The 22,087-nt window shown below is 45.3% G+C and overlaps 1 protein-coding gene across 5 annotated transcripts in view; it reads right to left on the minus strand.

The window, feature by feature from the left end:
• ARHGEF3 (Rho guanine nucleotide exchange factor 3) overlaps positions 1-22,087 on the minus strand; it is a 249,310-nt gene that overhangs the window by 18,506 nt on the left and 208,717 nt on the right. For 3 of the 5 annotated variants that reach the window (XM_040994676.1, XM_040994678.1, XM_040994679.1), the window contains 5 exons: positions 20,106-20,213; positions 8,842-9,012; positions 5,116-5,178; positions 2,341-2,437; positions 2,110-2,186 (listed from right to left, as the gene is read on the minus strand). In XM_040994676.1, the coding sequence (XP_040850610.1) occupies positions 2,110-2,186; positions 2,341-2,437; positions 5,116-5,178; positions 8,842-9,012; positions 20,106-20,213 (516 nt within the window). Of the gene's footprint in view, positions 1-2,109; positions 2,187-2,340; positions 2,438-5,115; positions 5,179-8,841; positions 9,013-20,105; positions 20,214-21,029; positions 21,811-22,087 lie in introns of those variants that run through there. The other 2 variants (XM_040994677.1, XM_040994680.1) reach the window with 2 other exon arrangements.

Below are 22,087 nucleotides of genomic sequence, written 5' to 3' on the forward strand. Positions count from 1 at the left end.
AATTTTTACTTTCATTGAGAGTTGATAATTTGCATATGATGTTGAGGGAAACTGTCTCTTGTCAAAAACAATGAATCATCCTGCCGGTCGGGCCATGCTGCCTCTTCTGCCCTCTTTATTCCCATCAAAGCAATCTACAAACTTAGGAAACAGAGCAAGCATGAAGGTGGACTCTCTCCTCTCATTACACCTTTTCTGTCTACAGATAGCCGGTTCTCCTGGGAGAACGGAGAAAGCTAGAGCATCGACCATGGCTCAAAATGAAATGAAGGTCAAAAGGACAAGATGAGCGATCCCTCTTGAAATATTAAGGCACATTTTCTGAATTATTCATCTTAGAACATGACTTGCCTTTCAGACACCCTTGGGGATAGTTCAGCCTTGGTGCTAAAATAGATTCCTGAGCTAAATCTATGCAAGTCATGAAACCCTCCAAGTTTCTTGATTGAGGCAGTAATTGAGAAGCCTAAGTCACAAAATCAATGCTGAAACTTTCCGCACGTCCGCTTGGCGTCCAAGGCAGAGGATCTGGAAGGTTTCAGGATGGTTAACATGCAGATAGAACGGGATACAAAGAGCTCACACAGCGAGGGTAAGACTTACAGTCCACACAACCCTCACTGAATGGCGGAACAACTTCTGAGACCCTCTGCTAAATCACTTCCTGCCTATTTCTCCTGTAACACTGTGTGGATTGCTGGCATGAGGAACCTAACCCTGTCTAGAAGAAGCTGTCAAAGTCATCTGCTTGCATCAACTGCTTCAACACAAATGGAAAACACCTGGGCTAGGGAAGAATATTCAAGTACTCCTGGAAGGAAACATGGACAATGGGGGTGGGGTAGCTGGGCCAAAAGAGAGAGTGTGTACCTTTTCTAAAGGAAATGAAACAAATCAGCCACAACATTATGTGCCCAACAGAACATAACTTCAGTGATAGGACCATAAATTAATGGTCTAGGGCTACAGCTACTGTCTTTGTTTATTTAGGAAAATGAACGGGTCATGGATGGGATGCTCAGCATGTCCCCAGCTCACAAACATCAGCAAATTTACTTAATAAACTGTTTATAAAACTACATTTTAATATGTATTTGTGCATTTATTTTTAATTTGAAGAGAAGAGTGAATGCGGTAGGGGCAGAGAGAGATTGATTCTATCCATTGTTTGATTCCTCGAATCCCTACAACACTTAGGGATGAGTTATGCCAAAGCCAGAAAACTGGAACTCAATCCATGTGTCCCATGCGGGTAGCACAAACCCAAGACCTTGAGCCATCACCTACTGCTTCCCAAGGTGTGCATCAGCAGGAATGGAAAGCAGATGAGGACTCACATAGAGGACGTGGGCTTCTTAAGCATCCTCTAAAGCATGGTCCCAAATGCCTACATTCACATGTTCATGCGAGAGGAAGAGAGGGATAGAGGGCAACAAAGAGAAACACACAGCACACCGGGGTGGGGTGAGACGGGGCTCATCTGATGGTTCACTCTTAAATGCTGGCTCATTCCCCAGAGAATCACAACGACCACTGCTGAAGATGAGCAGAAGTCGGGTGACAGGGACTCACCCACCTGCTGCCCCCCAAGGAGTACAGCTGCAAGAAGATGAAATCAGGAGCACAGCCAGGACTTGAACCAGGCACTCTGATATAAGGCATGGGTGTCCCAAGCAACAACTAGACTGTCGACCAAAACCCTTTTTGAAATTACATTTTGATCAAGAACCTTTTGCTTGTAATAGCCTGCGAAGACTCTTTTTTTGGGAGGGGGACACAAGAATATATAAATGTATGCTTACTACATTAAAAATGTCTATATCATATTAGTAGTGACTTGAATTGACTACAAAATAGTTCTATTTTATCTGATAGGAAACTAGTAACAGTTTCCTGTGTACCTTTACTTATTGCAAAAAGATCATGCTATCTCTAAATGTATTGAATTTATAATAAGGGCAAAAAATTGTTGTCACACTTCAAGGGGAAAACCTAGGTATATAAAATTTAGTTATGTTGTCATGTGAAAGCAGTATTTACCAATCAGAAAAGTCTAGCTAAAAAACTGAAATTCCATCCAATTCACCCACGACCAAAGAATTTTCTTACCCAACCCACGAGGATGGGACCAACGTGCTCGGTTGAGCCATCAGGCTTCCGAACATCTCGGAGCTGGCTGAGGAGCGCTGGCAAGAAACACACAGAATGTTTGTGTTGTTAGACAGGAAGAGGGCTGGAAGTCAGCTCTGGGTTATTCACGCTATTACATAATCACTGACTTGTTATAAGGCAACTCAATTAAGGCTACAAGTCACGACCCATCCTGGAACCAAATTATACCTTCATGCAGAGGAATTAGAGAGTCCAGTGTTCCAAAAATTTGATTCAGCTCCTGTTCCGTCATTATGGAGAGTTTCAACATGGGGTCGTGATAGGCCTGCGTGAGAAGGACGTGAGATGGAAACAGACATTTAAAATCATAGGAAGCTGCTTGTGGAAATACTCCTGCGTGGTCCCTCACTAGGTCCCCCTGACAGCTTATCCCACAATGTTACAGAAACAACAGAGGTCCTCACTCCAGATGTGGCCAGAAGACAGGAGAATCCAGCCTTGCTGCGAGAGCCTTGTGCGTGTGTTTAAATTATTTTACTATTTATTCATTTATTTGGCAAGCAGAGCAAAAGAGGGAGCTCTTTCAGCCACTAGTTTATGCCCAAAATGGCTGCAACACCCAGGTCTGGGCCATGCCGAGCCAGGAGTCAGAAACTCCATTGGAGTCTCCCATGTGAATGGCAAAGGTCCAAGTACTGGGCCATCTCCTGTTGCTTTCCTAGACACATTAACAGGAAGCTGAATCACAAGCGGAGCAGCTAGTACAGCTGACACAGGATGCTGGTGTTGCAGACAGTGGCTTAAGCTGATGTACCACAACACTGATCCTGTTTTATATTTCTGAGAGCTTATTTTTCCAAAGCTATTTCAGTCTAGCATATCAAAGAGTATAAATCCTAAAGTAGGGCATGCTGGATTGCTGTAACATTTTAAAGATATCAGTAAGATCCTACAGCTGCAGATACTTGTACTTGATTCAAAGTTAGCTACCAGCAGTCTCTTGCGCAGTTATTATACATATAAAGGAAAACATGCAGTCGGTATCCTTTCCTATTAATCTAAAGCAAAGGAGGCAAACCTCTGCAGATCTTGTTAACTCTACTAAAGTTAATTAAGCAAGCATAGCTAAACCTAGGGCACTGTAAATACAGTAGATGGAAGATGACCTTTGCACCTTGGGCTCCTGTACCCAAGGGGGAGACCAGGAAGAAGCTTCTGGCTCCTGGCTTTGGATAAGTCCAGCCACTGCAGCCTTTTGGAGTGAACCAACAGAGGGGGGATCTTTCTGTCTCTCCCTCTTTCTGTAACTCTGCCTTTCAAATAAATAAATCTTAAAAAAACAACACTCCACTACTAGATAATAAAAACTTATGGAGAATTAAATCCATGTATCAATAAATGATTCAAGTTTGGAAACAGAAAATGTCACATGAAAGCAAAAAGCTATCAAATCACCATCACTCAGGAGTCCAAGAACTAAGGCTTTAAAGAGGAGTTCCATGATTTGGGAAAAGGTGGTACACTTTCAGCAGAAGGGAAATTGTGCTCTGAGTTGGCTCCTGGAGGAGGGGTTGACTCGGATGGCCCAAAGGAAAGAAGAGGATGTCAGGATGGCAGGACCCCCAATAGCCAAGGATGGCAGCGGGAGAACCCTGAGAAAGGTGCCTGCCTTTGTGCAGGAAGGAGCAAAGGCACATGTGAGCAGCATGGAGTCTCCCAGAGTCAGCTGCCTCCTTTGTCCACGCTCATCCCCGCCTCCTCCAGCCATGTCTAAACCTGAATTTTCTGGGTGTGTCCATGTAAAGCCTGGGTGGCCATTTCCACATGAGCAGATCCTTCAGATAAAGGAGGCTCTTGCTAACTCTTCGATGTGTTTGAGGAGGCTGTGAATGTAAGATAAGAAACCTGGATTTTTAGCTTTGAGGCCATGGGGGGCAGTGAGCTGTCACTTGAATGTAAAGGTTTCTAAGGAAGGCTTGCTGTCAAAAACACATAGGCTGGGGCTGGCATCGTGGTATAACGGGTTAAATCGCTACTTGTGGTGCTGGCATTCCCATATCAGAGTGCTAGTTCCAATCCCAGCTACTCTACTTCAGAATCGGTTCTGTGCTAACGTGCCTGGCAAGGCAGTGGATGGCAGCCCAAGTATTTGGGGCCCGGCATCCATGTAGAAGACTCAGGTAGAGTTTTGGATCCTGGCTTTAACCTTGCCCGGCCCCGGCTGCTGCAGCCGTTTGGAGAAGGAAACAGTGCATTGGAAATCTCTTTCTCTATCACTCTATCTTTCAAATAAATAAATACATGTTTTTAAAGATTTATTTATTTATTTTTATTGGTAAGTCAGATATACAGAGAAGAGCAGAGACAGAAGGGAAGATCTTCCATCCATTGATTCACTCCCCAAGTAGCCACAATGGCCGGAGCTGTGTCAACCCGAAGCCAGGAGCCAGGAGCCTCTTTCAGGTCTCCCACATGGGCACAGGGTCCCAAGGCTTTGGGTCGTCTTCAACTGCTTTCTCCAGGTCACAAGCAGGGAGTTGGATGGGAAGCAGAGCCACCAGGATTAGAACCAGTGCCCATATGGGATCCCGGCACTGCAAGGCAAGGACTTTAGCCACTAGGCTATTGTGCTGGGCCCAAATAAATATATTTTTAAAGGGCTATACACATTACAAGGGACAGGTTTCCTGCTCATGTTGATATTGATCAAGAGGAAGTCAGTCTATAATGGATACTCATATCAGAGTAGCTGATATGAGGGTATGCCAGTACCTCGGTTTACCTCTCTGCAAACGCTGAAATGAACTGGATTCTCAGTTCATTTCAAAATACACACAAAGCCAGGCCTCTGACCAGCTCTGTTTCCACCATATTCCCCACATCCAGGACTGCTGTAATAGGCTGTTCTCAGTTGCTGATCTGTCTTGCTCATCAACCATCACACCAGGAACATGGAATTACTCAGAGGGAAAAAAAATAGCTCACTGCTGGATTGGAATGTACCTTTTTTGCTAATTTCAAGTCTTCTATTAAGTCTTCTTCTCCCTGGGAAAGCTCAAAGATGGCCTGCAGAAACACAAAAACAAAAACGAATCATTGACCACTCCATGTATGACAGTAAATTCAAATGGCCAGTTCCAGCACTCAACATCCCCAATTTACTTATTTAAATATTCGAAGAGTATTCTATAGAGTTAAATTGACCTGGAGTAAATGCATTGAGTAGCTAGAATCTGCAAAGAAACAATATTGTGGATAACTTAGGTATAAGCTACTTCTCTGTGAGAGAGAGGCTGCCTATAGGTTCCTTCCTTTTTGTAAAATTAAAGCTTTATTTTAGTTTACAGGCAGCATGACAGATACAAAGGGACAGAGTGCAGGGTTGGGGGGTGGTCTGGGTGGCAGGGATCCAGCACATAGGGACCAACTTCTTGCTTTCCCAGGTATATTAACAGGGTGCTGGACTGGAAGCAGAGTAGCTGGGACTCCCAGGGGCAGTTCAATCTGGGATGCCAGTGTTGCAAGATGGTAGCCTAACTTGCTTAGCCTCTCTTTAATTAACTAAGATGGAAGGAGGGAGAAGGAGGAAGAGAGAAAAAGAGAGGATGAGAGAGAGAGAGAATCTCTCATCTGCTAGTTCATTCCCCAAATACCCACAACAGCCCAGGCCGGGCCAAGTGGAAACTAGGAACTGAGACCCTCATTCAGGTCTCTCATATGGATGCCAGGAATCCAGTGACTTGAGCCACGCACATCCGCAGGAAGCTAGCAACAGCAGTGGAGCTGGATCTCAAATCTAGGCATACTGATACAAGATGTGGACACCCCAGTCAGTGTTCTTAACAACTGTGACAATTGCCTGCCCCTCGTGTATGTCTCTAACCCAACAAGACACCTTTGATGTTTACAACATCGATGTAGTTGAGCACAACAGGAAACGACTTTAGGTAATATAAAATCAGTTTGAGCCACGGATTCAACATCTTTGGAAAATTTCAGTAATGGGCTGTCACTGTTCATTTATGGTGAATCTCAACAGGAAGTTTTATACCTATCATCTACTTGTCTTGTGCCTGCGATAACAGGAAGAATCCAACATTTTATCGCTCTAAATAAAGTCTGGTGAAGTTAATTCATCCTAAATTATTTCTCAGTTCCACAAAAGTACAATAAATAAAATTATAGCAGCAGGCTGTATGCTGGCGTGTATAAATGGGCCATTTCTAATTAGACTCTATTAAACCGTCATCACTGTAGAAGCTATAACGCACACAGCACTTTTTCATGCTCGTGTGGGGGGTTTAAATCATTGTCAAGCATCACCTTATTAAAGGTCAGTTCTGGGGCTACTGTATTTCATTTTTTTAAATGTAGAAATGTGAGCTTTATTTTTTTTTGCAAAGTCAGATTTACAGAGAGGAGGAGAGACAGAGAAGAATATCTTCCGTCACTGATTCACTCTCCAAGTGGCTTCAATGGCTGGAGTTGAGCTGATCTGAAGCCAGGAGCTTCTTCTGGCTCTTCCATGTGGGTGCAGGGTCCCAAAGCTTTGGACCATTCTTGACTGCTGCTTTCCCAGGCCACAAGCAGGGAACTGGATAGGAAGCAGGGTGACCGAGATACGAACCAACCCCTATATGGGATCCTGGTGCATGCAAGCCAAGGACTTCAGCCACTAGGCTACCGTGCCGTGCTCTACTGCATTTATTTTAAGAGGAGAAGAGTAAGTGGACTTCAGACAAGTTGATGGTGGTGGGGGGATGATAACCAGTAGGGTGTTTGGTAAGCAGGGGAGGCAGGCTCCTGGGCTGGGGGCTGGGTGTGGCAGCCTCTCCTGGAGCCAGGGAAAGCATCGTGACATCCTTTTTTACTTTCAAATAATTTTAGACTCAGTTCTCTGCATACAGCACTCTGCTGGCCTTGATGGCAGCATCTTCCACAGCTGTCGTGTGTTCTCAGAACCAGGAAATGCACTCTTAACAGCGAGGCCAAACATCCACCCCTTGAAGCCTTCATTTACTTATAGAATTTTTGAACAGATGAATTCATCTACATGGCACTAAGCATATGGTACACAGATACAGAGTCAAAACCTTCCCTTTCCTCCAAATCCCCCACCCAGCAACAATGCTGCCAGTATCTTGCATGTTCTTTCAAAAACAGCTTATGGTTCTACAGGCAAATCAGTATGCGCACATACAATCTCTGTATCAGGGGTAAGGTGAAGTGCTTGCAAGGTGAAGACATTAGCCACTAGGCTACAGCACCAGGCCCTGGGCACCCATTCTTAAACCAGCTCCTAGCTTCTCTTAACGGATGTTCAGGTTCTTACTGAACTGGTACTATTATAATCATTCCTGTGCCCAATGTGATAGCCTAGTGGCTAAAGTCCTCGCCTTGCATGCACTGGGATTCCATACAGGTACCGGTTCATGTCCTGGCAGCTCCGTTTCCCTTCCAACTCCCTGCTTGTGGCCTGGGAAAGCAGTCAAGGATGGCCCAAAGCCTTGGGATCCTGTACCCGCATGGGAGACCTGGAGGACACTCCTGGCTCCTGACTTTGGATGGGTGCAGCTCCGGCCATTGTGGCCACTTGGGGAGTGAACCAGTGCATGGAACATCTTTCTGTCTCTTCTGCTCTCTGTATATCTGACTTTCCAATAAATATAAATAAATATTTATAATAATATTTATAATAAATATAAATAAATATAAATAAATAAAGATTTATTTATTTTTGTTGGAAATTTAGGTATACAGAGAGCAGGAGAGACAGAGAGGAAGATCTTCCATCTGATGATTCACTCCCCAAGTGACCACAACAGCCGGTGCTGCATTGATTCAAAGCCACAAGCCAGGAACTTCCTCCAGGTCTCCCACGTGGGTGCAGGGTCCAGAGGCTTTGGGCTGTCCTCGACTGCCTTCCCAGGCCACAAGCAGTGAGCTGGATTGGAAGTGGAGTTGCTGGGATTAGAACCAGCGTCCATATGGGATCCCGGTGTGTTCAAGGCGAGGACTTAAGACACTAGGCCACTGCACCAGGCCCAAAAATAAATAAATCTTTAAAAAAGATAAAAATAAAAAATAAGCATTCCTATGATGCATAATCTTACCCATCTGTATTGTCACTTCTATACCAGTAGATCTGGCAGATAAATTTCTAGAAAAGAACTGGTGAGTCAAGGAAAGGTTCCAGGTGCCACTTCTGCTTATGTCCATGCCTCCACCAAAATCCAAATATTCTCAGGATCTCACCTCACTAGATGTTACACACCTAAATGAAGAGCTCAGCACAGCTTGCAATGCAACAAGGCGAAGGGTGCTTGCAGGGAATGCAATGAATCATACACCACAGGACATTTTTCTACCAAGCTGAACCAGTTACACTGGTATAAATGGCACATTTAAAAATATTCCAGGAACTGCATCTAAAATATAACTAAGATGAGGATTTCTGCAAACTGCAGAATCCTAAATAGACACTTTGTTTCATTTTCCCCATAAGCATGTAAGTCTGAATTTGTCACATCAGCTTTTCTTTTGAAAGTGCAGGCCGCACCCACCCAGCTGGGTACGGGGGTTCTCAGTTCCTCTGTGAGGTCTGACACTCTGTTTAATCTCCTTCCGTGAATGTAATGGAGCCTGGATCTGGAGTCTGGGGTACAGATCCTGTGTGAGCCCCCACCTGCAGAGAACATGACGGCCAGCTCCCTAAGCCCAGAGGCCTACCTCCTGCCGTTTGATCTCCTTGGACGTAAGCATCTGATTGACGCACACATCGAAGGTCTCACTCCACAGCTTGCTGTCTCTGCGCTTGGTGCTCGAGGGGGCGGCATTTCGGGACCAGGGCCGGGAGCCAAGGATGTCAGGGCGGCTCTCGCTGCGGAAGCTAATGGAGCGCTGAACAATGAGAAAAACAAACTGTCAGGACGGGCTGGGTCTGCAGAACAGCTTCCTGCAGCTGACAGAACATCAGTCACGTGTGTGCAAGAAAGAGAGGACATGGCCATGGGGCCTCTGGGGGCGGGCACTGCCCCGAGCCTACGTGCTGAGGAAAACTTTCCTGTATACGTGCCAGGTGTGTCTGAGCTGTCTGACCTGAACATGTAGGGCAAAGCCCTGCAGAGAGGCAACTATCAGATAAGAGATTATTCTAGATCTTTCCTCCACCCTTGCAGAACAGCATGGGGTGATGATAGTGGTTGGCCTTGGGGCAGCTGGAGGGATGCATGCATTTAGTCAATCCTTCTAGACTCTTCCTCCTGCTAACAACAGAATCCCACCTCCTTGAGTATCCTGTCCTTTTTTTTTTTTTAAAGATTTATTTATTTTTATTGGAAAGTCAGATATACAGAGAGGAGGAGAGACAGAGAGGAAGATCTTCCATCTGATGATTCACTCCCCAAGTGACCACAACGGCCAGTGCTGCACCGATCCAAAGCCAAGAGTCAGGAATGTCTTCCAGATCTCCCATGTGGGTGCAGGGTCCCAAGACTTTGGGCCATCCTCAACTGCTTTCCCAGGCTACAAGCAGGGAGATGGATGGGAAGTGGAGCTGCTGGGATTAGAACTGGCGCCCATATGGGGTCCAGGCGAGGACTTTAGCTGCTAGGCCACTGCACTGGATCTGGGTATCCTGTTTTATATCGTTTGTGTGAGGTCTCCTAGACCTGTCCAGATTATTTTACCACGCTACTTCAGACCTGGGCACTGATTCCACAAAATTTGCCATGTTATTGAAGGACAAAATAAAAAGCATGCTTATTCCTTCAGAACAGCTGAGTTCAAGACAAACTCAAGCAGGTGCTTCTTCTAGAAACTCTGGGGTCACAGAAGAACACGCTGCAGGAGCTGGCGTCGAGGCCAGTGGGTTAAGTTACTGTTCACACACACCAAATACTGGAACAGCAGTTCCGGCCCTGACCACTCCACTTTGGATTCAGGCCCCTGCTAATGATCCTGGTAGAGCAGCAGAAGATGGCCCCAATTTTTGCTCCCCTGCGACCCAGGTGAGAACCGGGCTCCTCACTTTGTCCTGACCCAACCTCAGCTGTTGTATCCATTTGAGAAGTGAACTAGCAGTGGAAGATTTCTGTGTCTCTGTCACTCTCCCTTGTCAAATAAACAAATGAATCTTTTAAAAATAAGAATAATCTTCTGCAGGACAGTAAAAGGGATACACAGAATGAAGGAGGGGGACAGTGAGTGACTGAGGGAGGAAGCAAGCTCTGGTAATGTTGTTTGAGTCCCTGGATCGCAGTGTGCCTGAAGCCAGGCAGAAGAACCCCCAGATGTTTCATTCGTGGGAAAATGCATTCCATTTCTTTTTACATTTATCTCGGGGTTCTTGCAACTTAAAAGATTTCACAATAAACCTACTAAATATCATCTGGGCAGCAAATGATGTGTGTCCATGAGGTTCTTTCTAAGTTTTAAAAGAAGCTACAGTGGATTCTGAGGTGGTCTAGCTACCCAAAGTCCACCCTGGTGGCTGAAATATGCACTGCAGTGCTTTCTTATTGACCTACACAAGTCATCTGGAAGAAGGGGGAATATGTTATTTTTAGTTTCCATCCTAGACTTCAAAACACTCATTGGTAATTGTGTTAAAGCACAATGTGGCTCAAAAGCCACATTTTCATTTAGTACATCCTTCTTCCCGTGGTCCCCTGTGGCCCTGGGTGTGAAGGTCCACTCCTCAGCAAGGCGCAGAAGACCTCTCGGTGTCTGATTACAGCCTACAACTATGAGGGCATCGTGCTGCACACGCACTAGGCCGTTATTCTCCCACCACAGTAACCGGTCTGCCATTCCCTCCAGGGGTCATGCTTCACCAACCTCTGTGCTTCCCTCATGGACCTAGAAGGTATTTGTTGGGTTTTGCAGCTATCCAACTCCCAGCTGTTCTCAGCAGACTCTAATAACATCCCTTCCGGGATTGGAATTTGGACATTGCTCTGATACAGTAGGGGTTACGTTTCATGACACTTGCTGCTCACATGGTCCCGGCTACAAACTTTCCTAGGGCAGAGACTGATTTGCATGTGACATGAGTTGTCATTGCAAAGACATTCAAGGGTAGTTTCCATAGATTTTGAAATGCAACAATAAAACTCAAGAAAGTAAAGTTTTTAAGACTACCACTCAAATAAGGGCACTGATGAATAAGTATGATTTCCTGCTTGATAGACTATTATTTAACCATTCAGATATTTCTGAGATGATCTGGCAACTAAAAATTCCAACAATCTTCTATCAAGATTAAAGTCTATGCATGAATGATGTACTTAATTATGTAAAAAAGATATATGAGCAAAGGCATAAAGGGAATGCCAAAAAATTCTACTGATGGGGCTAACACTGTGGCACAGCAGGTTAAGTTACAGCCTATGATGCTGGCATCCCATAGAAGCTCCAGTTCGAGTCTCAACAGTTCCATTTCTGATCCAGCTCCCTGCTAATGCACCTGGGAAAGCAGTGAGAGGCAGCACAAGTGCCTGGGCTCCTGCCATCCACAAGGCAGACATGGCTGGAGTTCCAGGCTCCTGGCTTCAACCTGGCCCAGGAGTGGCCATAGGAAGAGTGAACTAGGAAATGGAAGATCTAATTCTGCCTTTTAACTAAGTCTTTTTAAGAATTCTGTCATGATGACATTAACAGAGATTTCTGTCATAATTTACAAATTTTTATGTTCCAAGAAAAATGAATAAAATTGATAAATGAAAAACAACAAAAAAAAGGCATTTCCAATGAGCTTTAGGGTATTACTACTGCCTTCAGGAGGCAGGAAGTTAGCTCTGTTTGCAAGCAGCCACTCCAGCTCCTTCCACCAGCACAGGCATCCATGAGTTCCTGGGCAGGTTAATAAGCTCAGGACAGCTGGACCAGCTCTACACGGGAGATCATTTCAAGACTTGTATCCAATGTGCAGTTCCAGTTCCACTAATGGCATATTGCAAATCCTTGTGCTCTCTTAAAAACAGACTCTTGTAAACAGTTACCAGACTAAATGAATGCAGAGCCCCTGCACTCAGAATCAATTAGCCACAGGCACTAAAAGGTCAAAACAAAGCACAGCGAGTCAGTCATCAGCTCATTCAACACAGCTTGTGGCTCTGCTGAGAGCCAGAGAGGGAAATAAAGAGGAGAAAGGGAGGAAAGCATCCAGAAACGAACATTTAAAACCAAAGTTTCCACTTTCACTTAAAATCAACTGCTCACTCATTTTCAGTCCTTGACCAACTCCAAACTCCCACTGATTTGAAATCAGTTTATGCTAACTTTAAATATTCAAACGTTACAAACACACACAAAAACTACAAATATTACCCCACTCTCCACTGCCTAGCAGCAAATACTTAAGTTTGTTCTAGATTTTTCCAAACCTTTTCTGTAACTTTCCTAATATTCTCAGAAAGAGAGTTATTTTCTTTTTCTCAACAATATCTTCCTATGTTAAGCAGATATCTCAAAAAGTTCATGGAAAAGATAACTGAAAGGTAAGTTATTTTGGCGCAACATTTTGCAATTCACAGCATGAACTGTTTTGAAGATTCATCCTATGCATGAATTACAAAATTTGTGCACCAAAATAAACCTACCTTACTTCCTTATTTATTGAGTGGTGCGTGCTCAGCCCTTCTACTTCATTCTCTCTGATCCTAACAATCATTCTGGAAGGTGGTGGTGTTGGAGCTTCTTATTTTACCAGGAAGGGAACTGAGGCTCAGGGAAGCTAGCGTTCTCACCCAGGTAGGGTTCCAAAATGTGTGCTTCCAAAGCCTGAACGCTCCCTGCTAAGAGGGCTGAACCTGCTGTTTACATGAACACCCCACACTGTGGGGCAGTTTCAGTGAGACGGGATCTCATTTCTGTCTTTCAGGAATTTAAATCAAGTTATGGAAAGAGAATCCATTTGCTTAGTTTTAGTAATAATGACCACTCTGATCAATCAAGCTTCAGATTTATACCTTTGGTCAGGGTGGGTTAAAGCAATCATTTTGAGGCTGACATTGTGGCACAACAGATTAATGTGCTGCCTACAAGGCTAGCATCCCACAGGAGCACTGGTTCAAGTCCCAGCTTCTCTGTTTCTGATCCTACTTTATAATGCACCTGGAAAAGCAGCAGAAGATGGCCAAAGTGCTTGGACCCCTGCACCCATGTGAGAGATTCAGCCTGGAGCAGTCTTGGCTGTTAAAGACTATTTGGGGAGTAAACCAGAGGATGGAAGACCTCTGGCTCTACATGAAGTGGGGAAAGAGATAAAAGAATCCAGGAAAAAAAGCAATGCTGCTCAGAGGTGTGGCTGGCGGCTGGCTGTAGGGGAAAGGGGTGGCTGGCTGCAGGACATGTTTAGGGCTGGGATCTGAGCAAGGGCGGTGTTCACAAGTGCTATAACCCACTACCAGTCATTAGCAGAACTGTGTAAGAGAACAGGGCTGGGGAGGGACATGTGGTCACAGTCTGCAGAAAACACCCAAGGAAGAGGATGCCTCTTGAGAAAAGAAGGCGACCACAACTCTCCCACCGTCCCAACCACTACCACTCCCTGATCCTTGAACTGTTTTTTTTTTTTTTTCCTGTTGTCACCAGGAAGGCTATGGCCTCATTAATAGGGTGGCTGGTTTCTGACTCAGCTATTTAGCTGTTTCAGTTCTACTGAAGTTAAGCTCCATGAAGACAGGGCTGTCAATCTGCTCTGTTAATGGATGGGGTCATCGGCAGCAAGCGCATAGTGAGATCACAACAACTTGTACTGAATGAACGAATGTTTTTTTTTTTTTAAAGATTTATTTTTATTATTTTTTCATTGGAAAGGCGGATATACAGAGAGGAGAGACAGAGAGGAAGATCTTCCGCCCGATGATTCACTCCCCAAGTGAGCGCAACGGGCCGATACTATGCCAATCCGAAGCCAGGAGCCTCTTCCGGGTCTCCCACGCGGGTGCAGGGTCCCAAAGCTTTGGGCCATCCTCGACTGCTTTCCCAGGCCACAGGCAGGGAGCTGGAAGGGAAGCGGGGCTGCCGGGATTAGAACCGGCGCCCATATGGGATCCCGGGCGTGCAAGGCGAGGACCTTTAACCACTTGCGCCACCGCGCCGGGCCCTGAATGAACGAATGTACGTTATGTTGTTATGTGCTGTGCACTGGGACAGGAGTTTGGAACCCTGCTATACCCAGGAGGAAAGGATTTTTACCCCTATTTTACAGATGGGGAAACTTGAGGCCCAAAGTGATACTTTGCTGAAGGTCATATACCAATGAATAGTGCTCCAGAATTTAAATAGTGCTCCAGGTGGCCAGTGAGACTCAGAAGGAGTATGTGTGTGGAGTTTGCGCTCCCAAGGAGTCAGTCTATGGCAGGGTTTCTCAACTGTGCCACCCCAACACTTTGGACTAGAAAACTGTTGTTGGGAGCAGGGTGTTTGAAAATTACGTCTGGCCTCTAACCACTCCATGCCAATGGTATACCTGCCCCAACAGTGACATTAAAGCAACTCCAGACACTGTCAGATGTCTCTTGGATGAGAAGTTCTGGTCCACGGGAACTAGGAGAGACCTACCTCCAAGCAAGGGCCCAGCCTTGGGAGGGATCACTTAACAAGACAAACACAGCCATAGATCCCCTTGAGTGTGGGGATACAGAGTCTAGGACTGAGATTAAAACAAAAAAAAGTTCCAGAACAAGCAAGAGTTTCCATGGGAGAATCTGGCTGAGCACACAAATCAAACACCCAACACTTCTAACTGCTGTTAGTTAATAAAACAAGAAGCACAACCCTCACAGACAATGCAGATTTAGGAAATGAGCACTCATATTGAAGCCTTCATTGGGTATGCAGAAAAGGCAGTGGGTGTGCAAAGGGAACCTACCTGTGTGGGCTGGGAAAGGGGCCTTTCGCCCATGTCAGAGGAAATGTCAGCTCGGCAGGGGGACAGGACAGGAAAGGATCAATGTGTTCATGCTGCTTGTTTCATGGGGTCCTCCCTCACACTTTTCCAAAAACAGAAGGTCTCCAGGGCCAAAACTAACAGGTTCCCATCAAGGGAGGTTAAACCAGGAAAATGTCCTCACAACTTGACTTATCCTGACTTGATGGGGATTTTGTAGCAGATGATTTCTGTATTAAACTGATGAAGGTAAGGTTGAAGAAGAAAATATATTTCCATGTCACTGCCACCCTGGGTTAAACCAAACCTACAGTGGCTGTGCCTGGGATTCGAACACATTGGACTTAGCATCTTGGAGGATGGAAGACTTGACCAGAGCGATGAACTCCAAGTGAGAAGCTCCTGGTTCTGAACCGGCCCAGCTTTAAAGCGCCTTCACAGCCATCTGGGGAAAGAACTAGAAGACGAAAGATATCTCTCTGTCTTTCTGTCTGTTTCTTCTCCTTTCCTCCATCCTTCTCTCTAACTCTGCCTCTCAAATAAAAATAAACTTTAAAAAAAAATGTTTTCCTTTTTTGGTGGTGGGGAGGTGGGATTACATTTGCCTTTTAATCTTTTTTCTGCACTTCACGCTTTTCCAATGTTTTAATGATATTAAATAATCATAAAAGAAAGCACAATAGTGGTATTTTAAAATAGGACAAAGGCCTTCACGAGACATTTAACCAAAGCTGTTGATATGAATAAATTAAAAAGTACATGGCCAAATGTCCATGAATAAGACAGTTTACACAGAGTAAATCACATCAACACACTGAAATAATACACAATCTATAGTCCAACCATGAAGATCGTATCTTCCAGGAATAACTGTAATACCTCCCTCAAACTGATGAGGCTTTCTCATTTAGCAAAATCACAAAGGGATGACGAGAACACACTAAGAAAACTGCAAAGAGCAACAACAAAAGCCAAAACCGAAATCTAAGCAAGATGAATTTCAAAGAAATGGTGATGTTTAGCTTTGATAAAAGGTGCAGCTCTCTCAAACTTGATCAAGGACTAAGATGAGCACACACGCACTGCACTGCATAGTTTGGAAACAGGTAAGGTCAAGACCAATAAAGCTGCAAGAGACACTGGCCATCCTTAGTCACCATGAACAGATCTCTCAGAGCAAAAGTAAAACAACCCAAGTTAGGCTCAGGGCATGTAAGTTACATACTTATAGTTAGAATAACAGTGGAAGGAAAGTATTACACCATCAATACTAGACTTTACAGGGCTTATTTTGGAATGGGAGGTTATATGCGTTCTTTTGTCTACTCCTTTCCTGTACTTTTCCATAATGCACACACATTTTCATAATGGAAAAGAGTAAATTCATATCCCAAGAGAATGAGGAGGCCATATCACAGCAAGGCAACTGCAGGGTTTCACATCATGTGCCGGACTCGGCTCACATGACAGCCCCACACAGCTGCAAACAGGGTCATGGCTTGCTAGAGGCAAACTTGCCTTTCTTGCTCCACATGCAGGCCCTTTTCAGAGCCAGGCCAGACTTCTTTGGTTTGGGAGGACTTTACAGGCCAGGAGGGATGTAGACATCTGTGCTCGAATATACCAGCGAGGTTAACCTTCCTGGTGAGAGACAGAGTGCCGTGCAGTTGGGCTGTCTGTTCCTGACACCCACAAATCCTGCCTTTCTGCTGAGGCCCCAGGCCCCAACAAGTATGGGGAGGAGAGAGAACAAATTGTGTGGTGTCATGCTGGACTGTGGCTGCAGGGACTACTTACAGTGGTCACTAGGCTTTTAATCTTTCTTGTCAGAACTGAGCAGTCCTGGCATTCTCCTGGGTGAGCCTATGGCCTCCCAGGGAGCCTGAAGACAGAATGCTAAATGTCCCAGCACTGGGGAAAGCATCGTGCTTGCACCAGGGTCATCTCTTTTTCATCAAGGAAAGGAAGCCAACCTGAGAGATATCACTGAATATCCCAAAGGCACACATTTCTAAAAGGGTATGAGCCAAGGAAATGGGATACAGTTACAGAGGACCAAGCTGCTCAAAGATTGCCTGGAGTCACAGAAAAGGCATATGAGTAAGACATGAATAACCAAAAAGTTTGGGACAGCCTGTATATATGTCCCTTGTTCTCTGCTGTGAGAACAGGCACAAAGGTCAAGATAAAATGGGAAAGGATGAGAAGTTGGCCCACTGAGCACCTCACAGGGGCCTGTTTTGCATCTTCCCTGCTTTTCAGTCTATACGAACATCCTCTCTTGGTTAGCTGTTGATGGGAGCTATTTGTGATGTTACTAATTATGCCTGCTAGGACTAGAAACAACGTCATGCAACTTATATTGTATACACCAACATCAAATCCAGGGAGACAGCCATGGGGGTGGGGCAAGATGGCATTCTCCATGCTTTGCACACCATCCTAAAATCATAGCCATCAAACTGTGTACAACCTCTGGGACATATTTCCAATCACAGACCCCACAAGGACCCATTCAAGCATAAGCACATAGTTCAAGTGCACTCCGTATCTGTGTGCTCAATCACCTTGAGCAACTGTGACTATCCAAAACATGGAACCAGCTGGGGTTATTTCTCATGAAACTTGAAAAAAGCAAATTCAAAGATTATTTAAAAGAAAAAACTCTGAGGTTTCAGAACCCAACTTCCACATGCCTGACCCTCTCTGGAGCCTGGTTTTCTCATCATTGCCCAGCCTTGGTCTGCTGGATTTCAGATACAGCTTGGCTTCTATCTGTCCTAGTTCTTTAAGGTCAATGCAGATTTCCAAGGTGAGCAGCTATCTCCTGTAGTGTCCCCAGTGCAGGATTCCAGAAATGAGAGAAAAGAAAGGTAACCTGGGCAGCTCCAAGCAAGCTTTGTTATTAGAGGGACTATCAGAAGAGTATTAGAGGGAAAGGCCTCTGTGCAGGGCTGAGGGAGGTATGGGCAATGCTAGCTGCCAACTCTTCCTGGACCTAGGAGCATAATTACAAAAGTCTATAGGTTAGGCTTGACAGAGAGTGTAGGGGCCGGGTGTCTGCAGCAAAACTGGGAGTGATGGGGTAACAATTAGCCAGCTACTCAGGTCAGCATATTATCGCTTTGTGCGAACTCAAGCTCAGCTCTGTCACAAAATGACCAGAAGGTAACTCTGTCCAGAGTGTGGCAACACAAGGGCAGGTGAGTGAGAGAGGAAGAGGATGGACTGTCCCAGGAGAAGCAACAAAAAGAGATGGCTGGTAGGGTGGGAAGGTACCCTAAATCTACCGAGGAGGCAATCAGAGTGAACTTGCGCCATGGTCAAGGAGATGGGGAGGGAAAAGAGTGAGCTGTAGTCGACAAGCTAAAGAGTTTCCAAAATACCAAACTCAGTGAAAGAGCAGATGTGCAGGAGGGCAGTGATGGATCTTCCAGGGAAAGCACGTGATGAACCAGCCTGGAGGGCCGAAGGACTAGTCACGAGGGAGAGGGGGTAAAGGCATTTTTTCTTCCAAGATCCGAAGCCCTTCTTGGGGCTCCTCCAAATGACCACACTTCTCTCTCTTCTGTTCTTCCACAAAAAGGAGCAGAGGATAACCAGAAACTCAGAAGCCCAAGCCCTGAAAGGACTAGAGCCAAACCTACAGTGCACTGAGTGAAGAGGTGTTCATTCTGGTGAAACCCAGGAGAACTACCCGATGAAAGGAATGGCCAGGAGATGAGCATTGCAGAGGGACGCGAGGGAGTGACAAGAACGCCCGTCGTTACTGCAGCCATGGCGGAGTGGCCCAATGGATAGGAGGCAAGGGCAGAAAGAGCCAAAGGAGAATCCAAATAGTTCTTAAGTCACAGACATTCATGGCTTGGGACACGCCATGGTTTTCTTCAACATTTGGCAAACAAGGATAAAGACAATAATGTCAAGTCCAAGTATTCAAGACAAATATGAAGGGACAGACGCAAAGTTGTTGTTCAACTAAATCAAGAGACGGTATTATCACAGCATGGCTTTTGAGGGCTTCAGTTGATGATTAAATTGGGCCCAAGGCCCTAGATAGCTCAGTCCTTACTCTAAAAGAAAACCTTCATGAAAGTTTCAGAAAAAAGAATAGCTTGTAATCACTTGTAAACTAAATATATATATATATATATATATATATATTAATTATAGTAGACGATGTTTACTACTTGGCTAACTAATTAGGATGTAAATGATGGTTCACTAAGGCCAACGGGGTGCAGCAGGGCCTTTAAACACACTGTCCTGTAAATCTTGACAGTGACTCTATGAAACAGCAGCTGGTATCATGCCAAATATACCCAAGAGGGATAAAAGCAAAGTCTAGAGAAGCTAAGGTGCTGTACAAGGTGAACACGTCAGAAGTTCAGAGTTGAGGTCACAAGAAGGCCCTTCTACTCCAGAGTTCTTGTCCTAGCACAGGAGTGGGCAAACATTTTCCAGAAGCGGGGCAGAGAGCAAATGCCTCAGACTCCGCAGTGCTGGTGGTCTCTGGCACAGTTATACAGCTCCACCACTGTTGTATAAAACCAGCCACAGATAATGCACACACAGGGGGACATGGCTCTGGTGATCCCGTACAACTGTTGTGATGGACAGGGAAGTTCGAATTTGGTGCCATTTTCACATGTCATAAATCTCACTCTGATTTTGTAAATTATTTTCCTACTCCAGAAGCATTTTTGAAAATAAAGACCACTCTCAGCAGATGGATCAGAACAAAACAGGTGGCTAACTGACTTTCTTGAACATGTGCAGTTTGCTGGCCCTGACTGAAATCCCTAGGGCTATCTACTGCCCTCCAGTTCCCATCCCTTGGGATTCCCATAGACATCTGAGTAAGGAAAAAAAAAAATCTGGGAGAACAGATCTGGCTGGGAGACATGACTCAGGAATACAAGTGTGGGGCACAAGCGACAGAAATGGTACTGATTCCACCCAACCCCAGGCTGCAAGCTAAAAACCCCTCTGTCCTGCTATCAGTCCCATGGGTGCAGGTTAAGCTGAAACCAGGGGAAGTGCTGGTGGAGAGGACAGAGATTTTTCTGTCACTAGGGATCCACCACTCCCTTCTTACCTGCAGGGTTTGACTGAAACGCTTTAACGGCGTGGTCTTCACAGGAGGAATGAGGTTTGCTAGAGATGTGACTCTGGAAAGGGGTTTGACCCTTTTATTACTGGGCTCCTGCAGAGTTAAAAAAAAATATCAAGATCAATTTTGGAGACAACACAACTGCATCATATATTTGTGTCCAATTGCATAAGCTGCTGGCTGCACATCAGTAAATGGAATGTAAACAGTGCTGGGTCTCACTCCAGCTCTGGGAGATGAGCTGAGTTTAGTAGCCAGGGAGGGGGACATGGCAGGGGCTGCTTCTGAGAGAATAGGCAAGGGGCAACGATCTGATCTTTATTCCTCACCCCCACCCCGCCCCAGATCTGCCAGGTTCAAATTCAGAAGCTTCCACTTTGTAAAATCATTCTCTCCATCGCTTCTGTAGAGAAAAGCAATCTCTGATTTCCCTTGCAATGACCTTGTCAGTCTGATCACTTCTGGTTTCATCTTTTTGAGAACCTTCGCACCAGCTTGCCTAAAGCCACTCTTCTTTTATGTAATGCCATTTCTAAAGCACAGAGGTAGTTTACTCATTTTTTAAAAATCACAGTGTTTTTTAAGAAAGCATCTCTGCAACTATTGTGCACCTGGAATACACATATTCACACTTACAATCAGCAACTCAACAGCGAAAGAAGATGTATGGAGAGAAAACCCCTCCATGGACGTTGCCATCTGCACTATTTATAACTGCAAGTTTTGCAGATCTCCTTCCCACAGCTCATTATTTGCAAATCAGCGACTCATTCCCGACCAGGCTGATGAATGGGAGGGGAAGCAAAGGACTTTGTCGAGGAGAATTACACAAACGACAGGAGGACAGACTGTGGGGCAGGAGGAGAGATGGCAGACAAAACGTTTTATGGAGACAAAGAGAACAGTTACCCTTGCTTTCCTAAGTTCCATCTGACCTGGAGTAGTGGCTGGACAGCACATGGAAACACCAAATTTTGATGGAAAAAGCCCAAGTCGCCAACTGTGATGGCAAACCTCAATCACTCCCAGAGCCAGCCGGCAGGTGCTCATCTTCCCTTCTCAACCATTGCTTTCCAAGTTCCCAGACTGACACCAGAACTTCAGCTTCTCAAAGACACCCCTGTGGGGTGCTCTGAACATAGCAAGTGCCTGGAAAAAAAATTCCTTCCTGAACTTGGAGTCTTGCTGACAAGTTATCTTGTCATTTTATGCCCTTGCCAGCTTCAGAAATCCAAAGACTTCTTTGAAATAAACTGGCCCCGACCTTTCCGGCTCCAGCTAAAAAATTAAAAAAAAAAAAAAAGTTAAAAACAATCCGAGAGTATGGACAGGTGCAACTTCACGATTTCTCAAAGCAAATACTTTTCCGAGATGGAGAATGACTGCAGGCTGCTGGGTAGCTCTCTGGCTTCCTAGGATGCTAGACGTACAGGCAGCAGAAAACCCTCGAACCTGGGGAAGGTTCACTTTCAAATCGCAAGGGCTAAATCTTCTGATAGGAGAGCTGGCATGGCATTACAATGATGTCAGTGACAAGCGAAAGGTCCGGTAGCTCTCCTGCTTCCAATGGCAGTGCCCTTCAGAATGCTCCCTGCCCAGTGCCTGACTTCTGAGCATCTGAGCTCAGAGGAGGATTTTTTTTAAATGTGTTTTACGTCAGAGCTGCATCATTGGTGTTCTGAATGTGCGCGTGTACACACACATGCACACACAGCCTCTTGCGCATCCCCTTATTTCACTAAATGGTCCTGCTTTGGGCTAGAAATGCCAGGGTTGTTATATCACTAGCTTCGGTGGCACAAACTGCATTGCAGCAAGTGAGGAGGCAGAGGACTCCCTGGGGGAGCCACAGTTGGTCTCAGTTAATCCTGCATGGATCTCAGAGCCCAGAGATTCTGGGTCTCATTTGTACAGCTAAAGCAACCGGGTTTCAGATTCTGTCTCAGAAGAGGGAACTGGAAGGCAGA

This window comes from Ochotona curzoniae, unplaced genomic scaffold (genome assembly GCF_017591425.1).
Source record: "Ochotona curzoniae isolate NIBS_2020 unplaced genomic scaffold, NIBS_Ocur_1.0 contig_908, whole genome shotgun sequence".
Taxonomy (NCBI): Eukaryota; Metazoa; Chordata; class Mammalia; order Lagomorpha; family Ochotonidae; genus Ochotona; species Ochotona curzoniae.